We start from the raw sequence: 22,820 nt of genomic DNA, 5'->3' as shown, positions 1-22,820 counted from the left end.
ACCCTTTCATATGTTTGCACAGTATACTTTGTGTGTTTTACTTATATTCACAATAATTTATTCTCAGACGGGTCATCTAAGTGCGTAGAGTCGTCCAGGTATTCGCTGGAGTGTCCCGTACAGAAGGTGACCTCGCCAGCGTAAAGCTCCTCAGTTTCTGCCCCATATTATGTTGACTTGAATAAGATACCTGGGGTCCCGTTCACTGCCTGTTGCTCTCTTGACAGGTTTTATAATGGATACAAATGTGCGTTGCCAACACTTGTCTGAATTATTGAGTATTTGTCACCCATGAAAGGTTGCTATACTCTGAACTCGAGGGTCTTATTAATAATTAATCCCCCCCCCCGATGGGAGCCTTCAGCAAGAGGTTATGTGACACTTAGACAATGAACTTGGACTTGTGTCGATGCAGGGGCATGGAGCAAGGATAAAGAGTGGGAAAGTTAGTGACAGTGACCCCAAAATGTTAAAATGTTACTATCGGGCAACTGAAGAACAGGGAGTACAGTCAGACATGCACCAGACAAGTGTCCCCAAGAAAGGGACAGGAGAGCAGGAGGGGTGTAGGAAGGTGGCTGCCTTGTCACGGTCGTATGACGGTGCAGCTGATACAGAAGTGGATATATCTCACCCCAGTCTCTGCCCAAAGGCTCATCTCTCCGCAACTTTAGGCCCGGGAGAGTGGACGGATTGGACTGGTAACAGAAGAGGTCAGCAGGACGCCTGTCTACATAAGGTATGCAAATCCTGTGTCTTGGTATGGCGTTGATTTATACATAGTGCTCCGCAGCGTAGGACAGTGCTATACGTGCAACAGGGACAAGGTAGACAAAGGAAATGCAGACATGAAAGCAAACAATGAGGAGGGTCCTGCTCGTTAGAGCCGACAATCTAATGGATTCCCATAATACAGCAAGGGGTTCAGGTTAGAAACACCAAAATGCAACGAAAGCCCTAGAAGTAGATTTTAAAAAGAAAAATTAGGGTAATTAAATGTTTTTCTAAAATATATGTGATGGCTATCAAATGTTCACACAATATTCCATTAAAAAGACTTTCAGGTCTATTTACTAAGCCTTGGAGAGAGATAAAGTAGCAGCCAGTCAGCTCCTAGCTGCCATGTCACAGACTGTGTTTGAAAAATGACAGGAGCTGGTTGGCTGGTACTTTGTCTCCATCCGTTGTATCTCTCTCCAAGGCTTTAGTACATAGGTCCCTAAATTCCTTAAAGTCATTGTTTGCCTTTCCTGAGAAAACGGATGTTCTTTATTTTCATCAGAAATTCTATTTTCCCCACTTCTTTTAAAGTTAATTATAGATTATTGGGAACAATACATAAAAAATTAGTTCATAAGCGATGTTGTTTAAAAGAGATGTTTTATTGTGATGATTCATCCGCTGGCATAAAGTATGAGAAGAAATGGCGCAGATGCGGTTTAGAAGACTGTGTAGAAAGAACAGACAACCCAGGTCAGGCAGCGTTTCCAATTCTTTCCTTTTATAGAACATTCCGCTTATTGATATCTTGTATAGTGTCAGTCTCCCTGCTACATGATTATTGAGCATCAAACATTAAATCATAGGAAACTATTATTATATGAATTAAATACTTACGGTGGTTGTAAGAAACTGTTAATAAATAATAAATAAGTACAGACCAATGCTGAAGTTATGGAAACCTAACTGGTAAAAATGATCTTCTGCTCAGGGAGTGGAGGGGGTACAGGGGTTGTTTGGATTCTGGGTGTGTGGGGGGTTAGTAAGGATTCTGAGGGAGCAGGGGTTAGTAAGGATCCCAGGGGCTGCGGGGGTTATTAGTAAGGATTCCAGGGGTGCAGGAGTTGTTAACAAGGATCCCGGAGGCTGCAGGGGTTGTTAGCAAGGATCCTGAGGGTGTGGGGGTTGTTAGTAAGGATTCCAGGGGGTGCGGGAGTTGTTAGTAAGGATTCCGGGGGTGCATTGGTTGTTAGTAAGGATTCCGGGGAGTGCCAGAGTTGTTAGTGAGGATTCTGGGGGTGCGGGGGTTGATAGTGAGGACTCTGGGGGTGTGGGGGTTAATGGTAAGGATTCTGGGGGTGCGGGGCTTGTTGGCAAGGATCCCAGGGGTTGTTAGGATTCTGGGGGTGCAGGGGATTTTAGTAAGTATTCTGAAGGTAAGGGGTTAATTAGTAAGGATCCCAGGGGTGTGGGGGTGGTTAGTAAGGATCCTGGGGGGTGTGGGTTTTGTTAGGATTCTGGCAATGCGGGGGTTGTTAGGATTCTAGGGGTGCATGGAGGTTAGTAAGGATTCTGGGGGTGCGTGGGTTGTTAGTAAGGATTCTGGGGGTGCATGGGTTGTTAGTATGGACTCCAGGGGTGCGGGGGTTGTTAGTAAGGATTCCAGGGGTGCGGGGGTTGTTAGTAAGGATCCCGGAGGTGTGGAGAGTTAGCAAGGATGCTGGGGGTACGGGGGTTGTTTGTGAGGACTCCGTGGTGCGGGGGTTGTTAGTAAGGATTCTGGCGATGCAGGGGTTGTTAGAAAGGATTGCGGGGGTGTTAGTAAGGATTCTCTGGGTGCAGGGGGTTGTTAGTAAGGATTGTAGGGGTGCGGCGGTTGTTAGTAAGGATTCTAGGGGTGCGGGGGTTGTTAGGATTCTAGTGGTGCGGGCGCGGTTAGTAAGGATTCTGGGGGTGTGGGAGTTGTTAGTAAGGATTCTGGGGGGTACGGTTGTTAGTAAGGAATCTGGGGATGAGGGGGTTGTTAGTGAGGATTCCGAGGGTGCAGGGGTTGATAGTAAGGATTCTAGGGGTGCCGGGTTTATTAGTAAGGATTCCAGGGGGTGCGGGAGTTGTTAGTAAGGATTCTGGGGGTGTGGGGTTGTTAGGATTCCGGAGGTGCATTGGTTGTTAGTAAGGATTCTGGGGAGTGCTGGAGTTGTTAGGATTCTGGGGGTGCAGGGGTTGATAGTGAGGACTCCGGGGGTGCGGGGGTTGATAGTAAGGATTCTGGGGGTTGTTAGGATTCCGGGGGTACGGGTATTACATGAGGGCAGGAAGTGTAGGTGACCCATGGGAATTGTTAGTATTGTTGTAGTGAGGCGGCTCTGGGACCTCATGATCATTAGCCTGAGGGGACCAAATACTGTGGAATTGAATGGAGCCGTCCTTTAGGATAACAATTCAATATTTGAGCCATTTTGCCTGTCATATTCCACGTTCCATAATAGGAAAAGACTTAGAGCTCTTCTAATGTTCAGAAAGACTACATGAACTAGATTGCAACATGGATAAATCTGGGGTAGATCTGTGTATCATCCGCGTACAGATGAGATTTTTTTTTTAATCCGAAAGACCAGATTAGTTTGCCAAGAGATGAGGTACAGTATAGATTGAGAAAAGCAGAGGACCTAAAACTGAGCCTTGCAGTACTCCAACTGATGGAGGTAGCGAAGAAGAGGTGGATTCAGAGAATCACAAAAAACTATAATTGTGCTTAAGGAGACTAAGGGGGAAATTCAATTAGCCGTGTAAATTACCGCGATAACTGACCATTTTCACAATCGCGGCCGCAAAAACACATGGATTTGGGAATCTATCCCGGATCCATGTGTTTTTACATGAAAACCGGTCACTTTACTTTTGAAAAAGAAAAAAGATCTGGAACTGAATTGTCAGGGCAAAAAAAAAAAATCACTATAATGGGCTGATTTTTTTTTTTTTTTACACAATTGAATTCCCCCAAAGCATACTAGGCGGGTCACATACAGGGACACTTGTGCTCCAAGGGCCCATCGCTGATTGCTGCTATGCCCGTGTTATTATGAAGCAATGCCGTAGTGCAGACAATGAGGGTGAGAAGGGAACTTTTGTAGGTAAGGGGTCCTACGCAAACGCCATTTGTCAAAACTATTGCGTTTGTATTGGAGTACAAGGATTTATCACCACTTATGACTTGACCTTGAAAACTCCAGTCATATAAAGTTCCAGTTGAACCTGTCAAAAGGCCTTTACCACTCTGATGGCCACCACCAGGACAGGCGTAGAAGACTTGGAGAGAGATAAAGGGGTCTATTCATGAAGCAGTGAAAAGAGTGGAGAAGTGAGCCTGTGGAGAAGTTGCCCATGGCAACCAATCAGCTGCTCTGTACAATTGTATAGTATGCAAATGATAAATATTACTTCAATGCTGATTAGTTACCATGGCCAACTTCTCCAATGGCTCACTTCTCCACACTATTCACTGCTCCATGAATAGACCCAAAGTGTAGAAGTTGCTCATTTCAGGTTCTGTCAATTTTGTAGCAGTTTGTAAAAGCTGGTTGGTATGGGCTACTTCTCCATTTTTTCTCCAAGATTTGATAAATTTCCCCTTAAATCTATTTATTTTCGCATGGTAAGAGTGGCTGGCAGTGTATTGTTGCAACGACAATAGTACACCTGCAACGGCACGCCAACCCCCCAAATTATGCCCCGATTTTACCCCAGAATCACACATTTTGTGTTTGCAAGCCCTGTAGGGGCGGGATAAAAAAATACACAATCTGAGAGTGAGTTTGGCCTATGTACAGCTTTCTCACGCTGTGTCCTTGCAGCAGTTAGAGCTCCACTCTCGCATATGGGGCGAATTCAATTAGGTGTGAGTTAGCAAAAAGCGTTATACTCGCACACTTCGCCATTAAATTTGCACACTTCGCCTTTGTGCATGCATCTGAGATTCGCACAATTCAATTAGAAATGACAATTCGCACTACTCTTTCGAATTTTGAAATGGGAAAATAGCATAAAAAAGTGGGGAGACCTTCCTGACCCCCCAAAAGTGACAACTTCGTTGGCAGGACCATATAGAAGGGCATAAGGAAAGTATTGGACGCTTTAAAAGGTGTCAAATGACTGATTTGTGCATTTCAAAAAAAATAATAATGTAAAAAGCTTACGAATTTCAATTAATTGCAAAGGAAATTTAAGAAAAAAATCTTTAAAAAAAATAGAAAAAAGGTGATTTGGGGGTAATTTGAGGCTACTTTTCATAAAAAAAAAATTTTAAATAAAAAAAAAATGCTAAAAAGCAATTATTTGTGAATGAATACCGGCCGCCGGTAACACATACCCAACCCGGTACATCAACCCCTTTATAGTCTGTGCTGGCTTTAAATACATTTGTAGAGCACATTTAACGTCCGTTTAATTCTGTTTTATTCTTTGACTGTTGGGCAACTCTGACACCTGCTGGTTACTGCTGTACAGTGCGGGGATAGAAAAATGCAGCTCCCTGAGATCATTGGAATTCTTTTTATTAACTAATATAAATATATATATATATATATATATATGTGTGTGTGTGTGTATTGAACATTTTTGGGTATCCCTCATTTGATAGACTATACCAGGCATGTCCAAACTGCGGCCCTCCAGCTGTTGTAAAACTACATATCCCAGCATGCCCTGACACAGTTTTGCTGTCAGAGAATGCTAAAGCTGTGTCAGGGCATGCTGGGATGTGTAGTTTCTCAACAGCTGGAGGGCCGCAGTTTGGACATGCCTGGACTATACAGTAAGTGATGGCTATATCGGCATTCCAATAGATATTTTTCATTTTAAATACCATTTAGCTGACAAAAGTGTATTCCATGACTGAAGTGAGTGAAAATAAACATTTTTATTTTTATTTCAATTTTTTTTTATGTTTTTTTTTTTTTTTTATATATTTTTATTTTTTATTTTAGTCATTAATCGCTTTCATTTAATTCCACATTTGACACTATATTTGGGCTACTGCCGTCCCTGGCTCCATACACCGTGCTGGGTCATTGGGTACATATATTTTGGGAGGATGATACAGGTTTGGTTTATATATCTTTTTATTTATTTGCTTGTTATAAAGCTGCTGCTTTATGCACTGAACTCCGTAATAAACTCTATCCGTGGGAACATTAAAAAACAAACAAAACCTGTTGAAGTGTTAGAGAATGATCCAGTGATGCTGTGTATGTTTTTTGTGTATCTTTTATGATGAATGTAAGACAGAGGTGGCCAAAAGGTAGATCGCGATCTACCGGTAGCTCGCTGAGCATCCGCCGTTAGATCGCAATAGATTTAACAGAAAATAACTGTAAGGATCTTGGAGCCGCTGCTTCTCTTCACAGCTCCCAGGGATGCAGTGTGCGGGTGACGTAATGACGTCACCCGCGATGTGAGGAGCCTGGGCGCTAGTTGGATCCAGTTTGATCCAGTTGGCGGTGGCAACGACAGGAGAAGCAGCCAGCGGGAGGCCATGCAGTGTGAAAACGGGAGCCGTGACAGCGGGGAGAGGGAGGACTGCAGCTAGGCAGCGAATTTGTCAGGTAAGTTATGCAAAGGGGGGTTTCTTCACAAGGGGAGGGACGATCTGCAAAGGGGGGATCTGCACAAAGGTTTTTTTTTTTACACAAGGGGGGATCTGCAAAGGGTGGAGGATCTGCAAAGAGGGGATTATTGTACAGGGGGCTAATATGCAGGGGAGTGGAAGGGGGGTATCTGCAAAGTGGGGGATTTGCACGAAGGGGGCTTATTTGATGTTGTCATTCTCACTGCTATTTTTAAATGTGTGCATTATTATTGGTGTTATTTGACGCCGGTAGATCACCGGTAAGTAAGTGAACAAAAAGTAGATCACAGGTCCCAAAAGTCCGGCCACCGCTGATGAAAGATGGTGACCTAGCAAAGTGTTTCCCAAACTCTGGGCCTAATTCAGACCTGATCGCAGCAGCAAAATCTTTCTCTAATGGGTGAAACCATGTGCACTGCAGGTGGGGCAGATGTAACATGTGCAGAGAGAGTTAGATTTGGGTGGGTTATATTGTTTCTGTACATGGTAAATACTGGCTGCATTATTTTTACACAGCAATTTAGACTTCAATTTGACCCCCCCCCCCCCCCCCCCCCCAATCTAATTCTCTCTGCACATGTTACATCTGCCCCACCTGCAGTGCAACATGGTTTTGCCCATGAGAGAAAAGATTTGCTGCTGCCATCAGGTCTGAATTAGGCCCACTGTTCATAGGACCCCTAGCAGTTTTCTTGGCCACCCAGCTGGTGCACGTGTGTATTCATTGCTAACAGTCACCTTTTCTAAGATGCGGCAAATTCATTTCTATAGGAGAGATTCTATAGAGCCATAGGTGCAGAGCCGGCCCTAACCAATATGATGCCCTAGGCAAGATTTTGGCTGGTGCCCCCTAGCACCACCGCTGGTTCCGCCTCTGACCTTGCACCTCTTTCCCAGCACCATCATCCCTCACCCATAGCAGTCCTTATTTTGGTGTTTGTACCCCCTCTATTTTAAATAGGAACAGTTCACACATTTGGCACACAGCCCAAAAAGGGGTGTGTTTTTGCTGGCAAGGGGCATGGCCACACAATAGTAACCCCAATTCCAATTACGCCACACAGTACTGCAACTTTATTCACATTTGATCATGTGATAGTGTCCATAATTCATATTACATCCCACAGTAGTATCACTTTACCTTATAAACGTTACTCCTCACAGTAGTGCCCCTTATTTACATTACAATACACTGAATTGCTCCTTTTTCACATTACACCACACCTTATTGCTCTTTATTCACATTAGACGACACAGTAGTGCCCTTTCTATACGCAATGCCACACAGTAGAGCACCTTATACACATAATGCTACAGAGTAATGCCCCTTACACATGAGACACATTATTAATGTCCTTATAAACATAATGCACCTTACACATTATGACAACCTTTATTAATGCCCTTTTACACATAATGACCCTTACACATATGCCGCACATTATTAATGCCCGTGTACACATAATGACACACATAGTGCCCCTTACACATATGTTGCACATTATTAATGCATTTTTACATGACACACATAATGCTCCTTACACATATTCCAAACACTACTGCACAACTAACCCACTCAGCACACACCACTCACACGGCCACTAACACTGTGACCTCAATGCTAACGTCGGGCACCTTTTTTATGAAAATTACTAGTATTTGCATTGCTACGTGGCTGGGATGCACAAGCAGCTTCTGCTGATTAAAATGATATGCAGCATGCCTATATACTGTGTGAGACTGTGGCTGTATCTGCATATGAAATGCTACACACAGAATATACTATAGGCATGCCGCATATCATTTTAATCAGCAGAAGCTGGTGATGCCCCTAGGCATATCAAATGCCCTAGGCAATTGCCTAGTTTGCCTATGCCTATGGCCGGCTCTGCATAGGTGGCCTGGGAAACATGAACTCTTAGGGGTCCTGTGAGGGAAACATGAACTCTTAGGGGTCCTGTGAGGGAAACACTCTAGGAAAATGGTTTCCAGACTGTAACACAGCACCCTGGGGAGCGCAGGGGTGGTGTGGGTGTGTGGTGTGGCCCCAAAATATTTACACAGGCTGTACTACGTAGTGCAGAGCATCTCACACTGCAGCAGGGATTCCTCACAGCTCAGTTGTCGCCACAGGCGGGAGGATGCTCTAGCAGCCAATCAGCAAACCTGTCCTCAGTTGCCAATCAAACCGATGAGACTGAAGCATACTTGCCTACCTGACCCTCTCCATGACGGAGAAAATGCTCTGTTCCTGGACTTTCCAGGTAATGTATGATTGCCATCACCTGTGGTGAAACACCTTTCTTATCAATTACCTAGCTCACCACAGGTGATGGCAATCATACATTTGGAAAGTCCAGGAACAGAGCATTTTCTCCCTCATGGAGAGGGTCAGGTAGGCAAGTATGGACTGAAGAGAGAGTTTTCGCCGGTCGCCATCTTCTCTGCTGCACAGGAGCACAGTGGCCTCTCCTCATTCAGTAACCACCATTAGAGCAATGGAAAATCTAAGTGCCTGATGAGCATTATAAGGGGTGGGGGGTGGGGGTCTGATGGGCATTATAAGGGACGTGTGTGGGATGGGGGTATCTGATGGGGATTCAAGGGGGGGTGCGGGAAGGCGGGGTCTGATTGGCATTATAAGGGATGTGTGGGGTAGGGGGGTTCTGATGGACATTATAATAGACGAGAAAATGTATGAGGGAGGTTTGATAGGAAGAAGGGCATGGGGGGAGGGGGGGTGGTATGATAAGCATATAGTTGGCACAATATATTGGAAGGCCCGAGGGCATTTGGGCAGGGGATCAGTTGGGCATTATAAGGGGTATGTAAGGACATTTGATGGGCATATAGATGGCCTGTGGGGAGGTCAGGGGGCATGTAGGGTGGTCAGTTTGGCATTATCTTTGCCCTATAAGTACAGTATTTCTATACCTCCAAAATAGTCCTGTTTGTGTTTGGACAGTCTCAATTTTATCATCTCCAGCCAGGATGGGGCACGGCTTGGAAAGCGGGTTGTGGCTGGGTGGCTAGGGCGTGTTGTGGGTAGACTGTGTTTGTGGTTTATTAAGCCCTGCTTTTCAAATGTTCGGTAGTATGTGATTGTCATCATTACCACGATTTAATATGTGAAAAGACAAAAAAAAAAAAAAAAACTGTACCTCGGCTCACAAAATGACTGTCTGAGCAATGTAACCGGTACTGCTAGTGCAGTGGTTCTCAAACTCGGTCCTCAGGACCCCACACAGTGCATGTTTTGCAGGTAACCCAGCAGGTGCACAGGTATATTAATTATTCACTGACACATTTTAAAAGGTCCGCAGGTGGAACAAATTATTTCACTTGCGATTCTGTGAGGAGACCTGCAAAACATGCACTGTGTGGGGTCCTGAGGACCGAGTTTGAGAACCTGTGTGCTAGTGGAACCTGTGACTGTAGATAAGGTATTTGATCATTTGTCCTATGAGGTGATTTAAGCAATGTCTGATATTTCGAAGGGTAGGCTTCATATGGCAGTGGGTGGCTTGGAAACAGCCAGTTACAGCTAGGGTTGATATGTTTAGGGATGGGCGCTGAGGTCAGGGTGATATATGCTCCCACAATGAATACCACATGCGGTTGGTAGGTTTTGGGTCTGACTATAGCTCTTTCACATAATGGGGGAGATGTACTAAGCCTGAAAAGTGATAAATATCACAGTGATAAAGCACCAGCCAATCGGCTCCTAACTGCCATGTTACAGGCTGTGTTTGAAAAATGACAGTTAGGAGCCGATTGGCTGGTGCTTTATCACTGTGATATTTATCACTTTTCAGGCTTAGTACATCTGGCCCAATATTTTTTTTACATATTTTATTAGTTAGTAATTGGTGCAACCAGGTAACAGGGCACTTGGTGATGTCCTGATGGGGAAATGGACAAGTACTGCTTAGCACTAGGTGCATGCTGCGGATAATGAGAGTTGTAGTTTTGGGTCACAATCATTGCGCCCAGCCCTGTAATTCCCAGTATGCCCTAAGGCAGAAGTTCTCAAATGTGGCCCTCAAGGTACCACAACAGTCCAGGTTTTAACTATATCCATGGCTGAGCACAGATGCTTAAAGCAAATTGACTGAGGTGCTAATTAAGTCACCTGTGGCCAAGCATGGATAAACTTAAAACCTGGACCACTGGGGTGCCTTAAGGACCGTGTTTGAGAACCGCTGCCACAAGGGATGGCTAATCGTCTGTCCCGTATCGATACAGGATTATCATGTCTTTTATAATTGCAAAACAATATCGGTCTTCTCCAAGGCCAATATATCATTTTTGTGCTTGTAAAATGAGGGCGTTTGGTAAAATTCTGCACGCGCAAGTAAAAAAAAATATAAAAACTGAACACATGTGCAGTGGAGCCGGCGAACATTGGTACTGCGGCATCGCAATTTTTGGATTGATTCTATTAATACGTCATGTTTTCCCGAATCAGTTAAAAAATCACAATGCATCGGGTATCAATAGTAATCGTTAAAAAATAAATAAATCGGAGATCGGTGCCCATCCCTAGCCGTGACTGCGTTCCGGATTATACAAAGCAGGGAACTGTTCCTGAGATTCACAGATGTTCCCACAAACTGTAATGGTCAATATTCACCTCTCCCTTTCTCTGCCCCAGGCAGCAGCTGACACCAGGTGCCGAAAAGATGAAATCCATGGACCGCCGGCCCAGAGGGGGAACAGATCTGCTCTGCCGCTAATCCAGAAAGGAGCAGGGAGGGAGCCAGGTACGGTCGCTGTAGGGAGCATATGGGTTGGCAAGCCGCGTCTGTGCCATGCTCCCGCAGGGAGATGCCGTGTCCCGCACTGGGTGCAGCTGTCTGGGTGCATGTAAACGATTCCAATAAACTGTGGACATAAGTCGCTTTCAAAGGCTAGCGGGGCCCCGCCCAGGAGCGTTGCCCTGATCATGTTGTTCTGTTTGAGCCTGTGCCAGGTGCCGCCTGGTCCTAATCTGCCACCTGCCAGATGAGAAAAGTGCTGCTACTGCCAACACCCAATGAATAGTAACGTTCAGGTAATAAACAGGTCCTGTTACCTAATCAGAGGTCCCAGCACAAACCTGGCACGCTCAGGCGCTTGTCACTTACCCGCTCCCAGCTCAGTCCGTGCAGGAGCTGTCATATTACATATCACAGGCGTTACCCTCTGTCTGTACTTTTATCACAGGAGAATAGACTGAAAAGACCCAGCACCTAAATACATCAAAGGCCAATTAGCACACACCTGATATTCTAATCTATACACCTCAAATCAGCATACTAACAAGTCCCATTCACCTCCCGCCCGGCTGCTGCCACTCGCCCTGATGTCAGAGTACAGTAAAGGCTGCTGCAACTGCGCTCACTGGCCTACTGCCAGCGTCGGATATCACATTGTCATATTACAGCTGCCCGGGGGCTACTTCCAGACTAGTGGGAAATACACATGTAAAGCAAAAACCAATCTGTGAAAAAATAAGATTTTACTTACCGGTAAATCTATTTCTCGTAGTCCGTAGTGGATGCTGGGGACTCCGTAAGCACCATGGGGAATAGACGGGCTCCGCAGGAGACATGGGCACTTTAAGAAAGAATTTAGAATCTGGTGTGCTCTGGCTCCTCCCTCTATGTCCCTCCTCCAGACCTCAGTTAGAGAAACTGTGCCCGGAAGAGCTGACAGTACAAGGAAAGGATTTTGGGAATCCAGGGTAAGACTCATACCAGCCACACCAATCACACCGTATAACTTGTGATAAACTTACCCAGTTAACAGTATGAACAATCACAGAGCATCAGATAAACTCTGATGCAACTATAACATAACCCTTATTTAAGCAATAACTATATACAAGCATTGCAGAAGAAGTCCGCACTTGGGACGGGCGCCCAGCATCCACTACGCACTACGAGAAATAGATTTACCGGTACGTAAAATCTTATTTTCTCTAACGTCCTAGTGGATGCTGGGGACTCCGTAAGGACCATGGGGATTATACCAAAGCTCCCAAACGGGCGGGAGAGTGCGGATGACTCTACAGCACCGAATGAGCAAACACAAGGTCCTCCTCAGCCAGGGTATCAAACTTGTAGAACTTTGCAAAGGTGTTTGAACCCGACCAAGTAGCTGCTCGGCAAAGCTATAATGCAAAGACCCCTCGGGCAGCCGCCCAAGAAGAGCCCACTTTCCTTGTGGAATGGGCTTTCACTGATTTAGGCAGCGGCAACCCACCCGCAGAATGAGCCTGCTGAATCGTGTTACAGATCCAGCGAGCAATAGTTTGCTTTGAAGCAGGAGCACCCAGCTTGTTGGAAGCATACAGGATAAACAAAGATTCTGTTTTCCTGACCCTAGCCGTTCTGGCTACATAAACCTTCAAAGCCCTGCCCACATCCAGTAACTCGGAATCCTCCAAGTCACGAGTAGCCACAGGCACCACAATAGGTTGGTTTATATGAAAGGATGAAACCACTTTCGGCAGAAATTGTGGGCGGGTCCGCAATTCTGCTCTATCCGCATGGAAAACCAGATAAGGGCTTTTATGTGACAAAGCCGCCAATTCTGACACACGCCTAGCCGAAGCCAAGGCTAAATAGCATGACCACCTTCCACGTGAGATATTTTACTTCCACCGTTTTGAGTGGTTCAAACCAGTGTGATTTCAGGAAACTCAACACCACGTTAAGATCCCAAGGTGCCACTGGAGGCACAAAAGGGGGCTGAATATGCAGCACTCCCTTTACAAACGTCTGAACTTCAGGCAGAGAAGCCAGTTCTTTTTGAAAGAAAATGGATATGGCCGAAATCTGAACCTTAATGGAACCCAATTTAAGGCCCAAAGTCACTCCCGACTGTAGGAAGTGCAGGAAACGGCCCAGCTGGAATTCCTCCGTAGGGGCATTCCTGGCCTCACACCAAGCCACATATTTTCGCCATATACGGTGATAATGTTGAGCCATCACATCCTTCCCAGCCTCTATCAGCGTAGGAATGACCTCATCCGGAATGCCTTTTTCTGCTAGGATCCGGCGTTCAACCGCCATGCTGTCAAACGCAGCCGCGGTAAGTCTTGAAACAGACAGGGCCCCTGTTGCACAAGTCCTGTCCTAGAGGCAGAGGCCACGGGTCCTCTGTGAGCATTTCTTGCAGATCTGGATACCAAGTCCTTCTTGGCCAATCCGGAACAATTAGTATTGTTCTCACTCCTTTTTTCCTTATGATTCTTAGCACCTTGGGTATGAGAGGAAGAGGAGGAAATACATAAACCGACTGGAACACCCACGGTGTCACCAGTGCGTCCACAGCTATCGCCTGAGGGTCTCTTGACCTGGCGCAATATCTCTGCAGCTTTTTGTTGAGGGGGATGCCATCATGTCCACCTGTGGCATTTCCCACCGACTTGCAATCTGCGTGAAGACTTCTTGATGAAGTCCCCACTCTCCCGGGAGGAGGTCGTGCCTGCTGAGGAAGTCTGCTTCCCAGTTGTCCACTCCCGGAATGAACACTGCTGACAGTGCGCTTACGTGATTCTCCGCCCAGCGAAGAATTCTGGTGGCTTCTACCATCGCCACCCTGCTCCTTGTGCTGCCTTGGCGGTTTACATGAGCCACTGCGGTGATGTTGTCTGACTGAATCAGAACCGGTTGATCGCGAAGCAGGGACTCCGCTTGACGTAGGGAGTTGTATATGGCCCTTAGTTCCAGGATGTTGATGTGAAGGCAAGTCTCCTGACTTAACCACAGCCCTTGGAAATTTCTTCCCTGTGTGACTGCCCCCCACCCTCGGAGGCTTGCATCCGTGGTCACCAGGACCCAGTCCTGAATGCCTAATCTGCGACCTTCGAGAAGGTGAGCACTCTGCAGCCACCACAGGAGAGACACCCTGGCCCTGGGGGATAGGGTGATTAACCTATCTGAAGATGTGATCCGGGTCCCTTGTCCAGTAAATCCCATTGGAAGGTCCTCGCATGGAACCTGCCGAAGGGAATGGCCTCGTATAATGCCACCATCCTTCCCAGGACTCGAGTGCAGTAATGCACTGACACCTGTTTTGGTTTTAATAGATTCTTGACCAGTGTCATGAGCTCCTGAGCTCTCTCTATCGGGAGATAAACCCTTTTCTGGCCTGTGTCTAGGATCATGCCTAGGAGAGGCAGATGAGCTGTAGGAACCAACTGCGACTTTGGAATATATAGAATCCAGCCGTGTTGCCGTTACACTTCCAGAGAAAGTGATACGCTGTTCAGCAACTGCTCTCTTGATCTCGCTTTTATGAGGAGATCGTCCAAGTACGTGATAATAGTGACACCTTGCTTCCGCAGGAGCACCATCATTTCCGCCATTACCTTGGTGAATATTCTCGGGGCCGTGGAGAGACCAAACGGCAACGTCTGAAATTGGTAATGACAATCCCATACCGCAATTCTGAGGTACGCCTGATGAGGTGGATAAATGGGGACATGAAGGTATGCATCCTTTATGTCCAGAGTCACCATAAAATCTCCCCCTTTCAGGCTTGCAATGACCGCTCTTAGCGATTCCATCTTGAACTTGAACCTTTTCAGGTATATGTACAGGGATTTTAAATTCAATATGGGTCTGACCGAACCGTCTGGTTTCGGGACTACAACATGGTCGAATAATAACCCCCTCCTTGTTGAAGGAGGGGAACCTTGACCACCACCTGTTGAAGATACAATTTGTGAATTGCAGTTAACACTGTTTCCCTCTCGTGGGGGGGAAGCCGGCAGGGCCGTCGGTGAGGGGGCATCTCCTCAAAGTCCAGTTTGTATCCCTGAGACACAATATCTATTGCTCAGGGATCTAACAGGGAGTGAACCCACTTGTGGCTGAATTTACGAAGGCGTGCCTCCACCGGGCCTAGCTCTGCCTGTGGAGCCCCAGCGACATGCAGTGGATTTTGTAGAGGCCGGGGAGGACTTCTGTTCCTGGGAACTAGCTGTGTTGTGCAGCTTCTTTCCTCTGCCCCCGCCTCTGGCAAGAAAGGACGCACCTCGGACTTTCTTGTTTCTTTGTTCGAAATGCTGCATTTGATAATGTCGTGCTTTCCTAGGCTGTGCAGGAATATAAGGCAAAATATCAGAATTACCAGCTATAGCTGTGGAGACCAGGTCCGAGAACCTTTCTCCACACAATCCTCAGCCTTCCATATGCCTCTTAAGTCGGCATCAACTGTCCATTGCATATTCTACAGGACACGTCAAGCAGAAATCGACATAGCTTTGACTCTAGGACCCAGTAGACTCATGTCTCTTTGGGCATGTTTTTTATATATATATATATATATATATATATATATATATTTATATATAATCTCTTAAGACAGCATCTTTAATATATATATATATATATATATATATATATATATATATATATATACACACATACTAGGGTCTCAATCTCTGCTGATAAGGTACCTGTCCACGCTGCCACAGTGCTATAAACCCATGCCGACACAATCGCCGGTCTGAGTGGTGTACCAGAATGTGCACGCTATCTGCAGGATCCCTGAGGATAGCTGTTAAGTCAGGGCTACCTTTTGGGCAAACGTGACACCCTAGGGGAAGATTCCCATCGTATCCTGGCCCTAGTGGGGAAAGGATACTCATGAGAATTCTTTGTGGGAAACTGCAGTCTCTTGTCTGGAGATTCCCGCTCTTTTTCTTCATGAGAGGAGGGAAATTTACCTCAGCTTTCTTCCCCTTAAACATGTGTACCCTTGTGCCAGGGACAGATGATGCATCAGTGATATGCAAATCATCTTTTATTACAATAATCATATATTGAATACTTTTCTGCCATTTTGGCTGTAACTTTGCATTATCGTAGTCGACACTGGAGTCAGACTCCGTGTCGATATCAGTGTCTATTATTTTGGATAGTGATCATTGAGAGACTCTGAAGGTCTCTGCGACATAGGGACAGACATGGGTAGATTCCCTGTCTGTTCTCTAATCTTTTGTGCAATAAATTCACCTTAGCACTTAATTACACATATCCAAACAGGTGTCGGCGTTGTCGACGGAGACACCCTCTCACACACATTTGCTCCATCTCCTCCATAGGGGAGCTTTTTACCTCGGACATGTCGACACACACGTACCGACACACCACACACTCAGGGAATGCTCATCTGAAGACAATTCCCCCATAAGGCCCTTTGGAGAGACAGAGAGAGAGTATGCCAGCACACACCCCAGCGCTATTAACCCAGGAATAACACAGTAACTTAATGTTAACCCAGTAGCTGCTGTTTATATTGATTTTTTTGTGCCTAATTATTATGTGCCCCCCCCCTCTCTTTTTACCCTCTTCTACCGTGTAACTGCAGGGGAGAGACTGGGGAGCTTCCTCTCAGCGGTGCTGTGGAGAAAAAACATGGCGCTGGTGAGTGCTGAGGAAGAAGCCCCGCCCCCTCGACGGTGGGCTTCTGTCCCGCTTTCATGTACAATTTTTGGCGGGGGCTCATACATATATACAGTGCCCAACTGTATATATGCAAACTTTTGCCAAAGAGGTCTCTAATTGCTGCCCAGGGCGCCCCCCCCCCCCTGCGCCCTTACAGTGACCGGAGTATGTGGGTGTAGTGTGGGAGCAATGGCGCTCAGCTGCAGTGCTGTGCGCTACCTCAGTGAAGACTGGAGTCTTCTGCCGCCGATTTCGAAGTCTTCTTGCTTCTTTCACCCGGCTTCTGTCTTCAGGCTCTGCGAGGGGGACGGCGACGCGGCTCCGGGATCGGACGACCAAGGGTGCGATCCTGTGTACGATCCCTCTGGAGCTAATGGTGTCCAGTAGCCTAAGAAGCAGGACCTATCTGCAGAGAGTAGGGCTGCTTCTCTCCCCTCAGTCCCACGTAGCAGAGAGTCTGTTGCCAGCAGAGCTCCCTGAAAATAAAAAAACCTAACAAAATACTTTCTTATAGCAAGCTCAGGATAGCTCACTAAACAGCACCCAGCTCGTCCGGGCACAGATTCACACTGAGGTCTGGAGGAGGGACATAGAGGGAGGAGCCAGAGCACACCAGAATCTAAATTCTTTCTTAAAGTGCCCATGTCTCCTGCGGAGCCCGTCTATTCCCCATGGTCCTTACGGAGTCCCCAGCATCCACTAGGACGTTCGAGAAAAGGAAAACTTAGAGATAAATCACCATGGTGCAAATAGCGTTACAGTATAATGGGATAGTCCAATGATGTAAAGGTGAAATAACATACACCCCTGCAATATAATTAGGCTTACCATACTGTCTCTTTTAAACTGGACCACCTGAATTACACAGGTTCTGTGTCTGATTAAAACCAGGGATGTGCAAGCTTGAAGTCAGCCAGCCACAGAACCTGTGTAATTCATGCATGTCCCGGTTTAAAGGGACTGTATAGTAAGCCTAACTCTATGAACAATAGACGTCCTTTTAGAACAGGCCTGGTCAACCTGTGGCTCTCCAGCTTTTTATGGATATCTGATACTATTGGTCCTTAATCTCTCTACCGGTGGTTCTCAACTCCAGTAACCCCAACAGGTCATGTTTTCTGAATTTCTTTAATCATACACAGGTAAGGGAATTCATTTGGCTGGGTCAGTAATTATCCCACCTGCTCCCACAGACAGGAATCCTGAAAACCTGGCCTGCTCAGTGCAATTGAGGACTGGAGTGGAGAACCGGTTTCACTTATATAGTAATGGAACACTGATCTGATAAGTGGCTGAGGCACCCTTCATTTGCTTTCTTTGCCTTTTCAAAATGGCAGCTATCACTGTAGGTAAGTGTGGCAGGTACACTTTAAAACAGGGATTCCCAATCATGGTCCTCAGGGCACACTAACCGTGCATTTTTTTAAGGATAGCCATACTTGAGCACAGATAACGTAAATTAGTACCTCAATTATTTTGATTTAACCATCTGTGCTCAAGCATGGATATCGGTAAAACCTGGACTGCTTTAAATGATGAACTAATGAGACAAATGTTCCATCTCAAAACTAATTGTTTTACGTTGTTATTGTGATTCAGCTCCTAGGAAGAGAAATGCTGGCAGCAGCAAAGACACCCCTCCTACACTGAAGGCATCGAATAAGGGGGGAAAGGACAAGTCTCTGCCCCTGCTAGCCAGTGATATGACACCATGGGTGGGGGCATCTCCTTCAGAGACATCCCTCACCGCTCTCCTGCGTAGCATCCCGTCTCCAAGGACGTGCTTTGTAAACATGGCTGACCACAGCCAAGGTCAGAGAGACCCACAGCCTGCCATAAAGCGCCAGGACAGCGGGGACCAACCGGTGCCTCTTCCCGAACAGCAGCCCCTCAGAGACAAAACTAGCAGCAGAGCTAAACAGAGGGGCAGGACCGGGGTTACCAAGAGACGGCCCCTGAGTAAATTTCATACCATGAAACTACCGCCGGTCCCCGCAGTGACAGAGCTCAGCTTCAGCCGCAACTTCAGCTTCTCATTCTTTGAGCTGCCGGAACACCAGAGTCCCCAGCACTGGCTCCAGCGCCAGCGATCTGTCTACATGTTGATGAGACGATTGGAATAAACTGATATTTAATGATGTTTTAGAATAACAGTGTAGATTTACCACAACACCGGAGACCGCAATGCGAATAAGGAAACTTGAAGTGGAGGCAGCCATTTTGTTAGCTACTATAATATGCTTTAAAATGTAACCTAATGTATCCCATTGGGACCCACTGACGGGATCTGGACTGAAAGTCGACAGTAACTAGGTCGACAATGTCTAGGTCGACCACTATTGGTCGACAGTAACTAGGTCGACAGGGTGTCTAGGTCGACAGGGTCTTTAGGTCGACATGTTCTAGGTCGACAGGTCAAAAGGTCGACATGAGTTTTTCACAATTTTTTTCTTTTTTTTAACCTTTTCATACTTAACGAACCACGTGGACTACGATTGGAACGGTAATCTGTGCCGAGCGAAGCGGTAGCGGAGCAAAGGCACCATGCCCGAAGCATGGCGAGCGAAGCGAGCCATGCGAGGGGACGCGGTGCACTAATTGGGGTTCCCGGTCACTCTACGAAGAAAACTACACCAAAATAACATGAAAAACTCATGTCGACCTTTTGACCTGTCGACCTAGAACATGTCGACCTAAAGACCCTGTCGACCTAGACACCCTGTCGACCTAGTTACTGTCGACCAATAGTGGTCGACCTAGACATTGTCGACCTAGTTACTGTCGACTTTCAATACCACACACCCCACTGACATCACTGGGGGTCTCAGTGAGGTCACTAGATCCTAAGACATTGACACAGCACACATAATGGCTGCCTCCGTGAGATAGCTGGTTCGCAGTGAAATGATAGGCTGCATTTTAAAGGAATTTTGTTACAGCCCAGAAACTGGTCACTTAGTTACTGTGACATGGTGAAACTCTTATACTTTATTATTAAATGATCTGTTGTTTCTCTTCCCGCTCTTCTCTATGTAAAATAAATCACCTTACAGCAGACAGTTGTATTGTGGTGCAAGAATTTCAAAAGCCTAAATCATTCATTTTAATTAACCTAAACTCTACAAGTTTTATTAGAGAAAGGAATTACTAATAACATGACCATATATTAAAAAGTTTCTGGAATTTATCAGAACTGAATTGATCATGTCATCATAGGGGGAAGATACTTTCTTATGCACAGCAGACGTCCTGTGAGTGCCAGCTTCCTTTTAGCCCCCAAAAAATAGGATTTTGATAACCTACCCGTAAATCCTTTTCTCCTAGTCCGTTGAGGATGCTGGGGACGACATCAAGACCATGGGGTATAGACAGGATCCGCAGGAGACATGGGCACTCTAAAGACTTTTCATTGGGTGTGAACTGTCTCCCTCTATGCCTCTCCTCCAGACCTCAGTTGTAGGAACGGTGCCCAGGGAGACTGACATTTCGAGGAAAGGAATTACTTAACTAGTGGTGAGATATCTACCAACTCACACCCTCAACCATGCCGCACACATGGCATTTAACATAACACACGCCAACAGGTATGAACTAATTGCAGCAACATGCTGAAACCAAGATAACACAAGTTGTGTAACTGTAATAACTAAACTGCATGTAAAGTACGCACTGGGACGGGCGCCCAGCATCCTCTACGGCCTAGGAGAAAAGGATTTACCGGTAGGTTATCAAAATCCTATTTTCTCATACGTCCTAGAGGATGCTGGGGACGACATCAAGACCATGGGGTCTATACCAAAGGTCCAGTACGGGCGGGAGAGTGCGGATGACCCTGCAGCACCGATTGACCAAACTTTAGGTCCTCATCGGCCACAGTGTCAAACTTGTAGAATTTTGCAAACGTGTTTGACCCTGACTAAGTAGCTGCTCGGCAAAGTTGTAATGCCGAGACCCCCCCGGGCAGCCGCCCAGGAGGAGCCCACCTTCCTAGTAGAATGGGCCTTCACCGACATCGGTAACGGCAATCCAGCCGTAGAATGAGCTTGCTGAATCGTACCTCTGATCCAGCGCGCAATAAGTCTGCTTGGAAGCAGGACACCCAATCTTGTTGGGAGCATTCAGGACAAACAAAACCTCTGTTTTCCGTATTCAAGCTGTTCTAGCGACATAAATCTTCAAAGCTCTAACCACATCTAGAGACTTTGACTCAGCGAACGTGTCAGTAGCAACTGGCACCACAATAGGTTGGTTTATGTAGAAAGAGGAAACCACCTTTGGAAGAAAATGTTGACGAGTTCTCAACTCTGCCCTATCTTCATGGAAGATCAGGTAAGGGCTCTTGTGGGACAAGGCCCCCAATTCAGACACCCGCCTTGCGGATGTCAATGCCAAAAGCATCACCACTTTCCAAGTGAGAAACTTCAACTCTATCTCTTGTAGAGGCTCAAACCAACCCGATTGAAGGAACTGCAACACCACATTAAGGTCCCATGGTGCCACTGGAGTCTGGATGTGCAGAACCCCTTTCACGAACGTCTGAACTTCTGGAAAGGAGGCCAATTGTTTTTGAAAGAAAACTTATAAGGCCGAAATCTGGACCTTGATTGACCCCAATCTAAGGCCCGCATCCACACCAGCCTGCAGAAAATGGAGAAAACGTCCCAACTCAAACTCTTCCATAGGAGCCTTCTTGGATTCACACCAAGATACATATTTTCTCCAAATACGGTAGTAATGTTTAGACGTTACTCCTTTCCTGGCCTGAATAAGAGTGGGGATGACTTCCTTGGGAATACCCTTTCGGGCTAGGATCCGACGCTCAACAGCCAAGCCGTCAAACGTAGCTGCGGTAAGTCTTGATACACACACGGCCCCTGCTGTAGTAGGTCCTCTCGAGGAGGAAGAAGCTGAGGATCTTCTATGAGCAACTCATGAAGATCTGGATACCAAGCCCTACTTGGCCAGTCTGGGGCAATGAAGATTGCTCACACTCTTGTTGTTATTATTATTTTGAGAACTTTTGGAATCAGTGGAAGTGGAGGGAAAACATATACCGACCGAAACACCCACTGGGTCACCAGTGTATCCACTGCTATTGCTTGAGGGTCTCTCGACCTGGAACAATATCTCTGAAGCTTCTTGTTTAGACGAGATGCCATCATGTCTACTTGAGGAACTCCCCAAAGACTCATCACCTCTGCGAAGACTTCTTGGTGGAGGCCCCACTCTCCTGGATGGAGATCGTGTCTGCTGAGGAAGTCTTCTTCCCAGTTGTCCACTCCCGGAATGAAAATTGCTGACAGAGCTCTAACGTGTCTTTCTGCCCAGAGGAGAATCCTTGTCACCTCTGCCATTTCCGCTCTGCTTTTAGTTCCGCCTTGCCCGTTTATATACGCGACTGCTGTTACATTGTCCGACTGGATCTGTACGGGATCTTGAAGAAGATGTACCGCTTGTAGAAGGCCGTTGTAAATGGCTCTCAATTCCAGAACGTTTATGTGAAGGCAGGCTTCCTGACTTGACCATTTTCTTTGGAAGCTTTCCCCATGTGTGACAGCTCTCCAGCCTCGGAGACTTGCATCCGTGGTTATTAGGACCCAGTCGTGAATCTCAAACCTGCGCCCCTCTAGTAGGTGAGAACTGTGTAGCCACCACAGGAGCGAAATCCTGGCTTTGGGGAACAGGATTATTTTCCGGTGTATGTGTAGGTGGCATCCGGACCACTTGTCCAACAGGTCCCACTGGAATACTCTGGCATGAAATCGGCCAAACTGTATGGCCTCGTAGGCTGCTACCATTTTCCCCAACAACCGAATGCATTGATGGATCAACACGCTTGTTAGTTTCAATATTTGTTTGACCATTTTCTGGATTTCCAGAGCCTTTTCCACTGGAAGAAATACTCTCCGTACTTCTGTGTCCAGAATCATCCCTAAAAAGGACAATCTTGTCGTCGGTTCCAACTACGACTTTGGAAGATTCATGATCCAACCGTGTTGTTGGAGTATTGACAGGGAGAGTGCGATGTTCTG

General features: G+C 46.4%; 1 protein-coding gene across 1 annotated transcript; it reads left to right on the top strand.

The window, feature by feature from the left end:
- Positions 1 to 396: 396 nt before the first annotated feature.
- LOC134957124 (uncharacterized) lies at positions 397 to 19,089 on the top strand. Its single transcript, XM_063938848.1, has 3 exons — positions 397 to 739; positions 11,001 to 11,109; positions 18,388 to 19,089. The coding sequence occupies exons 1-3, from the start codon at positions 410 to 412 to the stop codon at positions 18,909 to 18,911; spliced, it is 963 nt and encodes a 320-aa protein (XP_063794918.1). The 5' UTR covers positions 397 to 409; the 3' UTR covers positions 18,912 to 19,089.
- Positions 19,090 to 22,820: the final 3,731 nt, after the last annotated feature.

This window comes from Pseudophryne corroboree, chromosome 9 (assembly GCF_028390025.1).
Source record: "Pseudophryne corroboree isolate aPseCor3 chromosome 9, aPseCor3.hap2, whole genome shotgun sequence".
Lineage (NCBI taxonomy): Eukaryota > Metazoa > Chordata > Amphibia > Anura > Myobatrachidae > Pseudophryne > Pseudophryne corroboree.
This window is presented reverse-complemented; position numbering and strand designations above follow the sequence as displayed.

Excerpts from the sequence above, each read along its gene's own strand:
- LOC134957124 (XM_063938848.1), top strand. The coding sequence starts at position 410 with ATGCAGGGGCATGGAGCAAGGATAAAGAGTGGGAAAGTTAGTGACAGT. Across the intron at positions 740-11,000 it reads AGGACGCCTGTCTACATAAG|GCAGCAGCTGACACCAGGTG; the intron begins GTATGCAAATCC and ends TCTCTGCCCCAG. Across the intron at positions 11,110-18,387 it reads AGGAGCAGGGAGGGAGCCAG|CTCCTAGGAAGAGAAATGCT; the intron begins GTACGGTCGCTG and ends ATTGTGATTCAG.